The 16,254-nt window shown below is 43.7% G+C and overlaps 1 protein-coding gene across 3 annotated transcripts in view; it reads left to right on the top strand.

Annotated features, from left to right (window-relative positions):
* The first annotated feature begins 1,056 nt into the window (after positions 1-1,056).
* Positions 1,057-16,254, top strand: part of LOC121458918 (E3 ubiquitin-protein ligase RNF169) — a 49,527-nt gene continuing 34,329 nt past the window's right edge. For all 3 annotated transcript variants that reach the window (XR_005975889.1, XM_041668310.1, XM_041668308.1), the window contains exon 1: positions 1,057-1,542. Coding sequence is in view for 2 of the 3 variants with exons in the window: in XM_041668310.1 (XP_041524244.1) it covers positions 1,080-1,542 (463 nt within the window). In the remaining variant the exon portion in view is untranslated. The remainder of the gene's footprint in view (positions 1,543-16,254) is intronic.

The raw sequence follows: 16,254 nt of genomic DNA, 5'->3' as shown, positions 1-16,254 counted from the left end.
CCTTTAGGAAAGAACACTAGGAGCCACGGAACAAGGCTTAAAGGAAGTGGGGCAGCGTGGTAGGAGGTCAGTTTGCCGAAGTCACTGCTGCCAGCTAGGTAAGAGATGATGAGAAATAAACCAAAGAGTGAGACCAGGAAATAATGTTGCCAAGAACAGGTTGGAAAGGAGCTACTTTGGCCAGAAAATGGCTGGACTGTGGGAGACGGTGATAATGCCTGGGCCGGGAGCCTGAGTACCTGTGGCCGCGGTTCTGGGAATAGACTGTGGGAAGTAAGAGCGGCTGTTCTGAAGGGACTGTGGTGTTAGGCTTGTGCATGAGGGATGCAGACATCCAAGCGTATCATAGTGCATTCAGTAACTCTGAGCTGCAGATAGCAATGCGGGGTTTGAGAAGGCTCATCCTCCTTCTCATTCCTCCTTCTTATGGGGGGACCAGGGAAGCACACAGAGTGAGAAAAGGAGGGGACCGAGAACCACACTTAGAAGAGTTTCTACATTTAAGTATCGAACAAGGAAGGAATCAGAGACGGAGCTAGGGTGTGTGTATATGTGTGAAATAAAGTACCCTATTGCCCCCGGTCAAGGGAGGGGATTTCATGAAGGGATGTGGAGAGGATGAGAGCTGGCCAGGCTTGTTATTTCAACACTCATTAAAGACTTTTGGTCATGGTAGGCCTCATTTTCAATCACAACAAGCTGTCGTGGTCCTGAAGAAAAAAGCACAGGCCCTGACCCAAGGAAGCACTTCGACAGGTTTCTGGATAGCTCACACAGATGTAATTACTTTATAAAGCTCCACGTCGCTCAGAATTTCCAAATAAACCCTTCCAGCGCGCAGCCTCTCTGGATTCAGTGCTAGAAACTGCAAAGACTGGAGGGCGGGCTGACGACCGGATATATCAAGAATAACATTAAATATTAATGAGCATTCTTCAGCGGAGCTGGAGGTTCGGGGAGAAACGTCCCCAAGCCACTAGGTCCACGCCCCCTCATGAATATGCAGATCCATGCCAGCCGCGCCCCGCCCTCTACTCTTCCCCCAGCGCAACGGACTCTCCCTTCAAACGGGAAACAAGATGGCGGCGGCAGGTCCGAGCACTCGGGCTTCTTCCGCGGCGGCCACGGCGGCTCTGAGTCGGCGGGGCCGGCGGGGCCGCTGTGACGAGATGGCGGCCGCGAAGACCGGGCTTCCGGGCCCGGCCTCTAGCCCCGCGTTGTTAGTGTTACCGCCGCCGCCACGGCCGGAGGAGTCGGGCTGCTCCGGGTGCCTGGAGACCCCGGGGGAAGCGGCGGCCCTGCCGTGCGGCCACTCGCGGTGCCGAGGCTGCGCCTCCCGCGCTGCGGGCCCGGGCTGCCGTCGCTGTCGTCCCCGGGGTTCGGGCTGGGCCCGACGTCGGGCCCGCGACGACGGCCAGGCCGCCACGGAGCTGCTGAACGAGCGCGCCCGTCGCGGACAACCAGAGCGCTGCCGCTCGCGCCGGGACGGGGGCGCGGCCGGCGCGGGGCCCAGGCCGGACCCGGAGCCGCGCGCGGAGCCAGGTGAAGCCTCCCCTCTCCTCCTCCCCTTGGGGTCCCGGCCAGGCCCAGCTACCCCGGGTCTGGCCTGGTGAGCGGGGTGGAGGATCCCGGGCCCTCCTGGAGCGGGTGTGGATAGTTCTCTCCTGGGGTCGCGATTGGGTTCGGTCCCGACGCCGTCTATGGTTGGTGAAGGTTGAACTTTGGAGCGAACTGCGGGCTTGTTGCCTTTGGAGAGGGGCAGTGAGGGGACCCCGCGCCTTGCGTAAGTCACAAGTTTGGAAGGAAACAGTTCTTGGAACAAGTTAGGGGCATGTTGGAGTTGGTGCGTGGAGGAGGAGGGGCTCCGGAGGATCCCAGGAGCGCTTGTTGTCAGCGTTAGGCGGAGGGGCTTGGGGTCGTGTTCTGAGAAGGATGTGTTTTCCTGGGCTCGAGTGGATGAGCGGCGGGTGTTGGGTATCCCAGGCTCAGAGGGACAGATCGAATCTGACGCCGTGAAGTGGGGCTTTGCAGACTTGAGAGCAGAGCGGTTGGTGGTGGATGAGCTCGCGGCTCATGCAATCTTGAAAAGTACATGCTTATCGCAGAGCCTGGCACATAGTGAGGATGAGATAAATGCCATCTATTTATATTTGCGATAATACTGATCATAAACGCCAGTAGCGCTCGGTGAAAAAGCCGGGTGGAATTTAAGTTTGGGAGACTAAGATTGGTTGACTGGGGCTGTTTTCGGTCTTTCTGGGTAGGTTTCCGGCTGTGATGCTGGCAGTTTAAAGTTCTGTTGCAGGACTCCTTTCTCAGCAGCGGCAGCCCATCACTTGTTGGTGCTGAAGTCTGAGGAAGAAAATCCCTTCTGTAATACGAACCAAGACAGGCTTCTTTGGGGGCACGCCCAGGCAACATAGGTTTTTAAGAAATGTAAAGTCAGGAGATGCCATTTCATAGCCCTTTTATTATATTAGGAATACTGCCTTGCGTTGTTTTCTGTAGGGGAAAGCAGGCATTGCATTGTGTGCATGAAAGTGTAGTTCCTAGAAACTACAGGGTCCAGAATGCATCTGTTTTGGTTCAAGCAGGGACACCTGCCAAAGATACTTATCCTTGCTTCTCCAAGGGCTGAGGTGGTCTTCATTTTACTTTCTGTGTTTTTTGTTATTTCTTTTTCTAACATCACAGTGCTCTTGCAAAGTTGTATGTTTATTTCTGTTTTATAGATGAGACTGAGGCTTAGAGAGAGTAAATAACTTGCCTGATGATAAAAATCCAATTCCATCTGATTCTTGCTCAATTTAGTTTTCTTTAATTTCTGAGACTATAAATATATAAGGTAATTTCTCTGGTCTCTCTACTACTACATTGATTGTATAGTCAATTAAGATAGCAGTTTTTATTTATATATCTCTAGGAGCAGTTGTGAAGTACCTGCTTTGAAATTTGAACTATGAAAGAGACTATTGCTTTTTGGTTCGTGTAAAATTTTTCTTCTTAGGGGCTGGAGAGATGGCTCAGAGGTTAAGAGCATTGTCTGCTCTTCCAGAGGTCCTGAGTTCAATTCCCAGCAACCACATGGTGGCTGACAGCTATCTGTAATGGGGTCGGGTGCCCTCTTCTGGCCTGCAGGCATACACACAGACAGAATATTGTATACATAATAAATAAATATTTTTAAAAAAAGTTTTTCTTCTTAAAGAAGTTTGTTTTCATAAAGGATAGGCTATTAGTGAGTAAGGACATTTACTTAAAATAAGAGTGCATAGGATTTATTGAGTTAATTGTGTGTCTTCCAGTTGTATGCGGGTCATAATGAAAAGTATTTTTTCCTAAGTTTCTTTTTGGATCATCGTGTATTTGCAGTCTTATGTTTATTCAGCCAAATAATTTTAGAAGAATAGAAAAACGCTACTGAACCCGTCATGGTGATGCAAACTTGGGGCCTCAGTATTTGGGAAATGCACTTGGGGTCAGGAGTTCAAGGTTTTTCTTTGCTATGTGAGAAGCTGTTCAAAAAAACAAAACTTAAAAAAAAAAGAATTGCTGAATAGGGCTTGGCAATTATGTTTAGCCTTAGTGGGTATTCACTGAAGTTATACACAGTATTTTTAAATTAAAACCTTAATGGGGGGCAGCAAGATGTCAAGCCTGAATTCAATTCTAAGTGAAGGGAGAGAACTGACTCCGGAAAGTTGTCCCCTGGCCTCCATGTGTGTGTTGTGGCACATGGACACACTTCCCAAAATACATACATAAAAATATAATAAATTGTGCTGAGGGTGATGGGACAAGCCTGTACTCCCACTATTTAAGACAGAATCTTAAAAAGCTCAAGATCTTCCTTGACTACATGATAAGTTAAGGGCCAGCCTGGGCTACATGGGACTCTGTCTCAACAAAACTCAAAACCCAAAACCCTTTTCACCATTCTTGAGTCAGATGCAAATAGAAAAAGTTACTTGGTGATACTGCTTTCTTCTCATTTCCACTGTCTCCAGTGTTCTGTTTACTCTTTTACAATTATGCATCTTACCAAATCCTTACCAAAATTAAAATTTATATTTTCCTATTTTTATACAAATGGTTGTATGTAATGCACATTGTTCTTTATGTAGTGTGTGTGTGTGTGTGTGTGTGTGTGTGTGTGTGTTACATGGACAAACAAGACAGAGCAAGATGTCAGATATCTTCTTTTATGCCAGTGGCTCTCAGCCTTCATAGTGTGACCCTCACCTTGTAGTGACACCCACCCATAAAATTATTTTTGTTCTACTTCATAATTATAATTTTGCTACTGTTGTGAATCGTAATGTAAATATGTGTTTTCTGATGGACTCTGGCAATCCCTGTGAAAAGGTTATTCGACCCCCTTGGAGGTTGCGACCCACAGGTTGAGAACCACTGTTTTCTGCCTTTGGTTTTGAAGTGAGGACACCTTCCTCTATGCCTGATTGCTCTGAGGGACCTGGAAGCTCTTCATTTTGCTAGATTGACTGGTCAGCAGAATCTCAGAATCCTCCAGTCTGCCCCTCAGTGCTGAGATGACAGACGCCTGTAGCTGCTCCTGGCCTTTAATATAGGGATTTGAAACTTAGGTCCTCATTGCAGATCACTCATAGCCACAGAGCCATCTCCCTAGCCCTATAAGTTGTGTTTGCTTGTTTAATATACATTCATAGTAGAACAGAAAATGTCTTTAATGCTCTTATATTTGTGTGGGATTTTATTATGGGCATAACATTTAGCCATCTATTGGTGCATGTTTAAGTGGAATCTTTTTCTATTATAAACAGTTTTTTTTCAAACTTGTATGTGTGTGTGTGCTTGGTGCCCAAGGTGGCCAGAGGAGGGTGTCAGAGTCTCTGGAATTGGTGTCATAGATGGTTAGGAACTGGCGGGTGGGTGCTGGGAACTGAACTTGAGTAGCTGGAGCTCTAAAGCATGAGCCATAAGTAACTTATAAAAGTTGTCTCCTAAGTGTGTGTATTTTTATGGAGAGGTCACCCACAGCTTCAACAGATTTTCAAAGGGTCGCTAAAGAATAAGAAAGAATGAGGTTAAGACCTGTTTCATTCTGGGTCCTCATTGCTCAGAGAGAAGACTGGAGTGGAGGGGAGAAGAGAACTACCAGTTACAAGGTGCAGTGAGGTAGCAGATAAACAAAAGCTAAGATCTCACGTTGTAGACCAGCCAGCCTGAATGGAGCTCTCTGTAGACCAGGGAGGCCTGGAATTAGGGACTATTCTGCTTCAGTCTCCTGAGTGCTGAGCTTGCCCGTGTAAGCTACGATCCTGGCTCATGATGGCTTTTAATGGAGGAGGCTGAGATACTTGCATTGTGGTTTCATGAGTAATAACTAGAGCAGCAGGAGGTCATTTGTAGGAGCCTTAGGAAGTGTATCTCCTGGTGGATTCTTAGGCACAGTTAAACCAGCTAATAAAGGAAGGGTTAGGCCTGCTTTGTGAGACTGGGGATGAACCTGCATTAGGTTTATTTGTTTATATATTTGAGGCCAGGGTGTGCTCTGTTGCATAGGCTGTTTTTGAGCTCCTGCTGTCAAGTGGTGTCCTCCCACTTCATTCTCCTGCACATGATACCGTAGCTGCTTATTATATTTTTGTATTTTGAGACAGGACCTTGCTATGTAGCCTGTCGGGCAGTGAACTTGAGACCTTCTAGCCTTAGTTTCCCAAGTGGTGGGATCCAAGCACATACCACTCTGTACAACTTGCTTTTCAGAAAAGATTTCAAGGAGTTGGGGATTTAGCTCGGTGGTAGAGCACTTGCCTAGCAAGCACAAGGTCCTGGATTTAGCCCTCAGCTCCCCAGGGAAGAAAGAAAAAATCATTTCAAAGTACAATGTCTCTTTTAGAATTGGATTGTCTATGAAAAAAAGTGTAGTCTGTGCTTGTTGAAAATTTTGGTTGTGTTTTTGATATTTTTGTGGCTTGGCATTTTATTTATTTAATTTAGACAGGGTCTCACTTTGTATCCTGGTCTAGTCTCAAACTTACCGCAACCCTTCTCCCTCAGTCTGGGAGAATCTCCCTGAGTGCTGGACTATAGGTGTGCACCGCTACACCTAATTTACTAGTTGTTTGTGTTGATCTGTGGAACCCTGTGTGTGAAGGCTGCAGCAGTGATCAGATCAAGACTGACTCCAAGTGGAACTTCACAATTTTTAGGCTGTGCAGGTCCTTGTCTTTGTGGACAAACTAACTATTTGTACTGTTTTGAGCAACATGCAAGGGGTTATAATGAATACCTACATTTTGCTAATCATTGTTCACACTAGTGAACAAAATACAAATCTCATTCTCATGGAACTTATATTCTAAATTTAAAGGCATTCTAATGTGTTGACTTAAAAACATTTACTACATAGGTGTGCATAGATTTAGAACTGTACATAGTAATTATATTTAAGCCTTATTGAAAATGATTAAAGAATTTTGAGAATTAAAACTAAAGATACTTCTAAATTATACTGTCTTTGATCTTGAAACAGGAACTTTTTGGGTTTTAGGACAATTCTTTTTCCTTCTACTATAGGTAATGATTGAAGTGATGATCTAGACAAAGGCTGACAACCATTTTAAGTTGACGGGTTTTTTTTTTTTTCTATTTTTGTCTTAAAGTTGAATTTCAAAAAAAATAGTAGATAAAAAAGTGAATAGTACCTCTTTTATCCTTTTTTTTTAATCCCACAGTCTCCCTGCATAAACATCCCTGTTCATACTCCCTGTTCACTTACGATTAACAAACATTTTAAACATTTGCTTTCCTTGAAAAGCAAAGAGTTCTGGTCTGTTTGTCAGACAACATCTGCTTTCTGTGTTGCCTAAATGCTTTTCGGACTAGTGAATAATGAAGCTGTGATTGTTTCAGCATATATAAAGTGGCTCGCCCTTCCTCCTTACTGACAGACCTGAGCATGTCCTTTTGTGCACTAAGCAGGATCCATGTGCCTTCCCCTTGCTTATGTGTTTTATAAACTCAGCTGGAGATTACCTCACCACCTCTTTCACCAGTGAAATGAATTACCATGGAAAGAACTGCTCAGCTCTGTGGACTCAGATGAGCAGCAGGGATTCAGGTGGTACTTGCTTCCTCTCTTACTCCTGCTCCCTGACTTCTAGTTAATTTAGGAGAGTTACTCACCTTGAGTTCATTTGTATGTGAGCATATGATAACGATTTTCATCACACTTTATTTGATTAATTTACAGAATATTTGGTTCCTATTTTTTTAAGATTTATTTATTTATTACATACACAGTGTTCTGTTTGCACACCAGAAGAAGGCACCAGATCTCATTACAGATGGTTGTGAGCCACCATGTGGTTGCTGGGAATTGAACTCAGGACCTCTGGAAGAGCAGCCATTGCTCTTAACCTCTGAGCCATCTCTCCAGCCCGGTTCTTCTTATTTTTTAAGACACTTATTTATTATTTGTTTTTATTGGTCACAATAAGTCCAGTCTGGCCTAGGAGTTAGTACACATAGTGTCTAGGAGAGAGTGGAAAGATGGGGGAACAGGACTTGATGGGTGATAGTGGACTTTGGACGCCTTGCCCAAGAGTGAGGGTGCACTGGCGAATTCCACCTTAGAGACTCTCTGATGAGGTAAAGTAACACCTAAGTTGGAAACCCCAGTTGTCTTTGGAAGATGGCTAAGGTAGACAGCACATAACCAGACAAACTGGTGAATATGGAACCGTGACTGCACATATACTCCTGAGCTTGCTGGGATGTCAGCAGACATGGAGCTATCAAAACTGTCAAGTTGTTACTCCCCAGCAGGCTCAAGGGATCTGCTGAAGCCTTTCTGAGTAAGGAGGTTCTCTTTTTCTCTTCCTGGGGCAGGGGTGGGGGTGAGTTTAGCCATGCACAAGAAACTAAGACTTCTGCATAGCCCTGGGGTTTTCCTAAGAAACCAGAGCAAAGGATGTATAGCTTTTTCATATCCAAGATCTTAGAGGTTTTTGTTCAAATAACTTTATGCTAAGAAATATAGAAGAAATGTCTCCAAGATAGTGAACTATTTTAGTCACATGGAGAAACTAAAACAAGATTATCAGGGACACTCTCCTACCTCTGAGAGCCCAGGATTCTTCCAGAAGACAGAAGCCAGCTGCAGTAAACTCACCGTGGAAATGGCAGTATGAGCCTGCAGGGTTCCTGACAAAAGGAGAGTCCACAGACAAAACAGGACTGGAGCTCCTGAAACTGATAGTGTTAGTTCAAAAGATAATTAAAATGAGCGTAGTTAGGACTAAAGCTGTTCCAGAACTGATACCCCAGTAAGCGAGTGTAGTTAGGACTAAAGCTGTTGTGGAATTAAGTACCTTCTATATAAAGATCTCCAGAATTCAACAGCTCAGTAAACATACATGAAATAATTTGTAAGAACTACCTGCAGTGGAAACAGTCAGTGAGGGTGAGTGCTCAGTAGGGCCAACAGAAACGTAGGGAAAAGAACGCAGGAGATTGATCAGGAAGCTCCAGATGTAGTAATCCCAAGAGAAAAGCAGATAGAATGAGGGGGGTGTAGAACCTGAAGATGTGGTGACTTAAGATGTTTCAGAATTAATAAAAAACCCTGAATCTCTTAAGACTCATGAAGCCCAGCAAGAATTAGAAAACACAGAGCCCTCCTAACTAAACACATTGTGGTGAAACCTCAGAACCCACCCCACCCCAGTGCTGGGGACTGAACCCAGTTTCTAAAAATAACAAACCAAGTGGTCAACATAACTAGAAAAATGACAGGTTAAATTCAGAGGAAGTACGTGATAGAAAAAAATGGATCCCCGTGAGAAGAGGCCTAACAAGCCCAAGCCAGAGCCATTGAGGTGTTGGCCTTACCTGGTATAGGTATCTACTACCTCTTGATTCAGCCTTTCCAGTAGTGGTGGTCTCGGGGAGTGCACAGGTGTGCATGCTCACGGTCATCTCAAACTGCAGAAGTGGAAAAAGAACAGTTTCCTTGAGAAAAGTAGCAGTGAATTGTGGGTCGTTCTGTAACTGTTAGTACAGTGAATGAACAGAGTTCTTATATATCATCATGAATAAATCTTGAAAAAGTGTGCAGTGAAAAGTTATAAAAGGTGCATGAAGATGAGCTTATTTGAAGGACTGAGATGCAGGGAAAAGTCAGCAGTGTAGACTACTCTTTATGGCAGCTAGATAGTGAAAGAAAGGAAATGGGCACTTAAAGGGAGGAGGGTCTCTCTCTGCAGACATGACTTTGGAAAGTCCCCATGCTTGGGACTTTGGTAGAGCTTGAGAGCTAAGGTGATAGAGATCTTGTTTCTCTCTTTCAGTATATTGCAGGAGTTACCGTTTGTTTATGAATTGCTGCTGGTTTCCCAGTAGCTGGAGATAATTTACCTCATGTTGGTAGAAAGCAGTTAATGGTTAAAGGAGGTCAGGGCCAGGCCTACCTAGTAAATTGACCCTGACTAAAACTTAAGTGCTGGACACTGTTCTATCTAAACACATAATTCCTACTTAAACCTAATTTGGGCCTCCCCCCCCCCCCCCCCGGCCCCGTGTCTGTATGGAGGCGGGAGGACAGCTTTAGGTGTCATTCCTTAGATGCAATCCAGCTGAGGTCTCTTGTCTTGGAGTCATTGATTAGGCTAGGTTGGCTAACCAGAATGCTCCAGGAATCCGCCTGTCTCCACCTCCTGGTGCTGGTATTACAAGTGCATGCTGTCTTTTAGCATGGGTTCTGGGGACCAAACACAGGCCCTCATGCCTTCATGGCAAGCTCTTCACTGACTGAGCTAGTGTCTTAGTTCAGGTTTTGTTCATTTTAGTTCTAGATATGGAAGATAATCCCAGGTTTATTGGCATCTAAATATATGAGTAGCTATTTCATTTTTTCCCTCAGGATAACATCTCTTAGTTCATCTGTGAGTAATGCGTATGCATATGTTTATTTCCTGTCTTAGTTTCTTTGTGTTTCAGTTTTCTGACCCATAAAAAGCAAACATCATAAGCTGTACCTGGTTACTTGAAGGTTTAGGAATTATGTATAACAGCATTTAGCAGAGTGCTCAACATGTAAGCACTGAGTCAATGTCCGTTTACTAGGTACCCGTTCTGACTGATCCAGACGCTGTAGCTCTTCTATACTCAGTTCTGTAGGCCGGCTGCCTGCTTTGGTTCTGCTCTCTTCCTTTATTACTTTTTTAGCAGTTGTAGAGGTGTTAGCTTTTCTGAGCATTTGCTTCCTTGTGCGTAAGTGGCTGGAGTTATGCCAACAAGCCCTGGGAGTACTGCAAGGATCAGATAAGATGTCCAATGTAAATGGTTAGCAGTGATCTTAAACAGTGAAACCAGCTTTTTAAAGGAATATAATATCTCCAGTTTAGTGTTTTTACAGGATTCCTGGTGTGAATGAGTGGGTCTCTGAGTCTGTATCTGTTTCTTTTGCCTTTTCTTGGTCTCTTTTCCTTCTGTTTGTTTGTTTTGTCTTATTCCAATGTGTTGGTTTTTATTTTATCTTATTATATTTTATTTTCTTATTATCCTTAGAAACCCATTTGTTTTCTAATGAGTGACAGAGGCAATGAATCTGGAGGGGAGAAGGGATGGGGAGGAATTCATACAAATAAAGGGAGGGGAAACTGTAATCAGGATATATTATGTGAGAAAATATCTATTTTTAATAAAAGGGAAAAAGAAATAGAATAGATATTTGCATAGTGAATTGTTTGTATTGTACAAATGCATTTAACATGGTTTGGGGAATAAGGCCAGCTCTCTTGCTGCAGTGTCCAGAGAGAAGCTGGACCAGCAAAGGGTGGGACCAACTCCACATGGCCTTCTGATTTCATCACACATGGTTTCTATGGTCCCCTGAGGTGACACGGGCCACAGACATCAACATAGACCTCAGCTGCTGCTAAACTATGGACCCAGACATGACCCTCAGCAGCAACTTTTGCCCAGGCGACATCCTGGCTCCTGGTGGAAGCACTGGCTACTCAGATCGGGATGGCCCCTGAACAACCCTAGGTTTCTTCTTCTTCTTCTTTTTTTTTTTTTTTTTTTTGGTTTTTCGAGACAGGGTTTCTCTGTAGCTTTGGTGCCTGTCCCAGAACTAGCTCTTGTAGACCAGGCTGGCCTTGAACTCCCAGAGATCTGCCTGCCTCTGCCTCTGTCTCTGCCTCTGCCTCCCGAGTGCTGGGATTAAAGGCGTGCACCACCACCGCCCGGCAACCCTAGGCTTCTTAAAACCTTTGGTGGCAGTATGAGACTCTACCTGTGTCTTCAGCACAGACTCCAGCTGTGGTAAGACCCTGGGCCCAGACATGGATCTGGGCGGCAGCTGGGTCTGGAACAGCAGTATTATGTATTTATACTTTTTCTGAGTTTAGAAGGATTGTAAGATGCATACATGATTAGTAATATCTTCTACTCCTTACTGAAGTGTAACTATTATTTATTTGCATTCTGAAAAGTATTCTGGAAGAAAGATAGTATTGAAAAGTAGTGGATCTGAATGTAAATTCTAGCTTGAGGCCCTGTAGTCGCTGTGAGACTTTGGGCAAACTCTGCACCAAAAATTCTTCATTTCTAAATCTGAATAATGGTTGGATTGGAAAGTGGTATGGTTTAGGCAAGATGGCACATTAGGTGATTAGAGAAAGAAATACCTCACGTAAGCTTTTTATACTTTATTTGCTAATGTAGTCATTAATTATTGTGCCAAGCACAGTGCTAGTTGCTAGGAATACCAAAAAAAAAAAAAAAAAAAGAGTAAACTACAAGCTTCTTGAAGACGGTTGAGAAACTTGTCCTGACAGTAAGCGTACAGGATGGATTTAAGGAGAGCAGAACCTAAGAATGAGAAACTTAGTAGGCGTTTGCATTCAGTACAGGAAAATTGAACACCAAAAAAGCACAGTGAGGGCTGGAGAGATGTCTCAGCAGTTAAGAGCACTGGCTGCTCATCTAAGGGCCCTGGGTTCAAGTCCCAGCACCCACATGGCAGCTCACAGCTATCTGTAACTTCAGTTCCAGAGGATTCAACACCCTCACACAGACATACATACAGATAGAAAGAAAAAAACCCAAGCCGGGCGGTGGTGGCGCACGCCTTTAATCCCAGCACTTGGGAGGCAGAGGCAGGTGGATCTCTGTGAGTTCGAGACCAGCCTGGTCTACAGAGCTAGTTCCAGGACAGGCTCCAAAACCACAGAGAAACCCTGTCTCGAAAAACCAAAAAAGAAAAAAACCCAAAAAGTAAAAAAAAAACAAAAACCAAAACCAAAAAAACACAACAAAGTGATGACATTATATGCTATTGTTTTTGCATTTCAGTAGCAGCCACTGTTAATGAGGGTATATTTTGCCAGACTTTTTATTTGCTGTTCCAGTTAGCACTAACAGTCAAGTTGGCACAGACTAGAATTATCTGAGAGGAAAGCGTTGAATTGCCTAGATCAGATTGTCTGTGGGCATTTTTGTGGAGGGTTGTTTGGTAATTAACTGATGTAGGGGGGCCCAGCTCATCGGGGATGGCACCAGCCTTACACACATGCTTCTGGTCTATACAAGAAAGTTAGACAAGTATGAGCCTGGGAGTGAGCCAGAGAGCAAGCTACCAAGCCAAGTTCTTCCATGACTTCTCTTCCAAGTTCCTGCCCTGACTTCCGTCAATGATAGACTGTGATCTGGAAGTGTAAGCTAAATAACCACTTTCCTCCCTAAGTTGCTTTGGTCAACAACAGAAAGGAAACTAGAACATGTATGAATATTGTGTGTGACTTGTGTGTATATTCAGTTTTATGTTCAATCACCTAAATCTCTTGAATTTTAGAATCTGGGAAATTTCTATCACATCACGATTTTACTTAAATTTATCCTGTAGAGTGTGAAATTTAGGAACTCTGTGTCTCTTCTTGTGATTCTCTCACAATGCAGATGTTTCTGACAGAAATAAGTAGGCTTGTTAATATAGGATATGAAGGATTTGTCGGATTTAGGCTCTGTTTGATACAGCCAGAAAAGTTTTGGAGGTAGAAGAATTAGCATTTATGGAATTTACTTTGCCTATATGCTAAGGCTTTATGCTGTATTTAATGGAGTATTCTTAATATGTGTAAGGCACTGGACTAGGTTCCTAGCAAGGGTGAACGTGAGAGCAGAGTGTACTGAAAAGGAGGGACGCCGAGGGAACAGTGTTCTTTCTCACGTAAGCGTGCTCCCTTCTGCTTTAGAAGAATGCATTCTAAGAAGCTTTAGGAATGGTAAGGAGATGCTAACGAAGGACAGTGTTTGCTGGTTTTTCATTCCATTCTTTCTAGGGGGAGTGGATGGTGCTGCTGTCCCAGATCTGTGTTTCCAGTAAGCTCCTTTAGAGATCCTTAGTTCTTAGACATAAGTGTAGGTTCTTTCTGCACAGTGGATTATGCCCATCCTCTGAACCCTTTGCATCTGTACTGTGTAGCCTTCCTTGGCTTACCTAGAGGTCTTTGGGCTCATTAAAAGCATTTGGTAAAGTAGTTGGATGAAAATACTGGAAGATAAGTTGACATAGACTATTCAAATAGGAGATACTCCCATTTTATGATTAAAGAATCAAGCTAGCAAGGAAGAACAGTGCAAATGGAATCCAGGATAGGGTACAGTTGAATGCAGGTCTCTTTGGTTCCAGATTCTGAACTCTAACTTTGGAATCATTTTACTGATGATAGTTGTCTTAGTTAGTGTCCTATTGCTGTGAAGAGACCCCATTACCATGGCAACTCTTACAAAAGAAAGCATTTAATTGGAGCTGGCTCATATTCAAAGGTTTAGTCCATTATTATCATAATGGGGAGCATGGCTGCACTCAAGTGTTGGGGAGGTAGCTGAGAGTTCTACGTTTGGATCAGTAGGCAGCAGGAAGACAGGCACAGGGCCTTGCTTGAACTTTTTGAAAGCCCACCTCCATTGACACACTTCCTCCAACAAGACTATACTCCCTAATAGTGCCATTCCTTATGAGTCTGTGGGGGCCATTTTCTTTCAGACCACCACAATTGTGAATAATGTTTTGCCTCACATAGAAGAAATCAAAGGCTGTTGTTCCATTTTGGTGGTGGATGTGCTGCTGTGCCCATGAGGTTCTTTGTTAGCCTTGGATGAAAGATCCGAGGCCCAAGCCCTTCTTTTCAGCTGCTGCTGACTCCTGCGCCTACATTTGATTCTGTGACCTCTTTAATCATAGGGTTTTACTGATGATCCATTGCAGATTGTCTAATAAGAAAACATTGCCTTTGGGGTTGTTTTTAGATTCAGTATAGAAGTCTTATTTGCTTGTCTCTATTTTTACATCTGTTTTTGCAGGTCTGTTGACCTCTACTTGTCAGTGTTTTCTGATTCAGGAGTTGGCAAACTGGCCAGTAGGTTAGTCCAGCTTCACCCTTTCTTACGAAAGTGTTGCCTGTCCTTCCCAGTCCTGTTCTCTTCCCATTGTGACTCTTAACTGCAGCACTTGTTTCTAAGACTGATTTGGTAGTTGCTCATTCTGTGTGACTCTGTTATCTCTGTAGTTGTTGAGCTCCATCCCCAAGAACTGTTATATGTTATAGATTTGTCTTAGCTAATAAACCATATTAAATTTCTTTGTGGAAGATCTGCCTCTTATTTGTGTGTTTTCCCTTTTCACATCCCTGCTTTACTGCTCATTTCCTCTTTTATCTCCTAATATCTTGTGACTGTTTCCATTGTTGTTATACACACACACACACACACACACACTCACACACACTCTCCTGTGTCAGCACTTTGATTTTCTTTTTCTCTTTTTGTGAATTCTATTAAGTCACCATTCCTTTTCTAGCATGTCAGTTATCTACCATACTCTAACAATGGCTTTTCGTCTTAATAAAGCAACTTCTTTTATCATTCTAGTTACTGCCCAGTCCATTGGCTTTGTGCAGTGTACTCAATAATAATTTTAAAAAATCCCTTGTCTTATTTTGGTTTACTGTAGCTATGATAGAACACCATGAGCAAGCCAACTTGGGAGGAAAGACTTTATTTGACTTCTACTTCCTTATCATTGTTCATCATTGAAGGAAGTCAGGACAGGAACTCAAACAGGGCAGGAACCTGGAGATAGGAGCTGATGCAGCGGCCACAGAGGAGTGCTTACTGACTTGCTCATTGTGGCTTGCTCAGCTGCTTTCTTACAGAACTCAGGATACTAGCCCAGCAATGGTACCACCCACAATGCACTGGGTCATTCCCCATTCATCACTAATTAAGAAAATGCCCTACAGGCTTGCCCACAGCCCAATCTTATGGAGGTATTTTCTCGTTTGAGGTTCTGTTCTCAAATGACTTTAGCTTGTGTCAAGTTGTCAAGTTGCCAGCATAGTCCCCCATATAATTTTAATAGCTAAATTGTGTGTGTGTGCCTGTGTGAGCACATGCGTGTATATACCAAAGCCTGTGTGGAGTCAGAGGACAACTTTTGGGAGTCATGTCTCTCCTTCCACCGTCTAGGTTTCTGGGATCAAATTGATGCCATCAGGTTGGTTGTAAGTGAGCCATCTTGGTGGTGCCATTTTAGCCTTTTCAGAGAGTATTTTCCTTTCTGTTTCCCCATGGGTCTATTAGACTTGTCTCTTCCTTCTTGTTTCTCTGTTACTCTTAGGACCTATGTCTTTGTTAGAACATTCACTCAGTAGTGGTTGCTCTGACTTCTCCTTCTCCCATCCATATCACTTTTAGAGGTGCTTCATGCCTCTTAGCCCATGCCCCTTAGAGGCAGAAATGCATTGTGTCGAGGACTAACCCTTCGACTTCCTGAGCTGCTGCGCCCGTCCTCATCGCCTCCACTCAGCACTGCCTCCCATTGCTGTCCCCCGGATCCTGTGTCCCACTCTTAACTCACAGTGTCCTTATCTAGTTTGTGAGTAGCTTTCTTGTCTTTGCCAGTACTTTTTCTTGACACCTGCCATAACTTTAGGCTGCCTGGCCTGTTTTATTATGTCAGCTCCTGTTGGTTCTTTCTTTATCCTTCAGATTTATTTGTGTAATACACATTCGTCTTATGATATGCTTCATCTCATAATTTGAAAACATAGTTTGGTCTGCTTCGTGCTTTTATCATGAAATCTTGCTTTTCTTACAGCGCTTATGAAGTATGTAGGTTGTAAATTCTTCTGATTACAGCGGAGCAGATTGTAGCAGACAAAACCCCTGCTGAGAGTAACTAGAAGAGCCTTATTTAAAAAG

This window comes from Microtus oregoni, unplaced genomic scaffold (genome assembly GCF_018167655.1).
Source record: "Microtus oregoni isolate MIOR12 unplaced genomic scaffold, Mior012 000018F_ref0000195, whole genome shotgun sequence".
NCBI classification, from domain to species: Eukaryota; Metazoa; Chordata; class Mammalia; order Rodentia; family Cricetidae; genus Microtus; species Microtus oregoni.
This window is presented reverse-complemented; position numbering and strand designations above follow the sequence as displayed.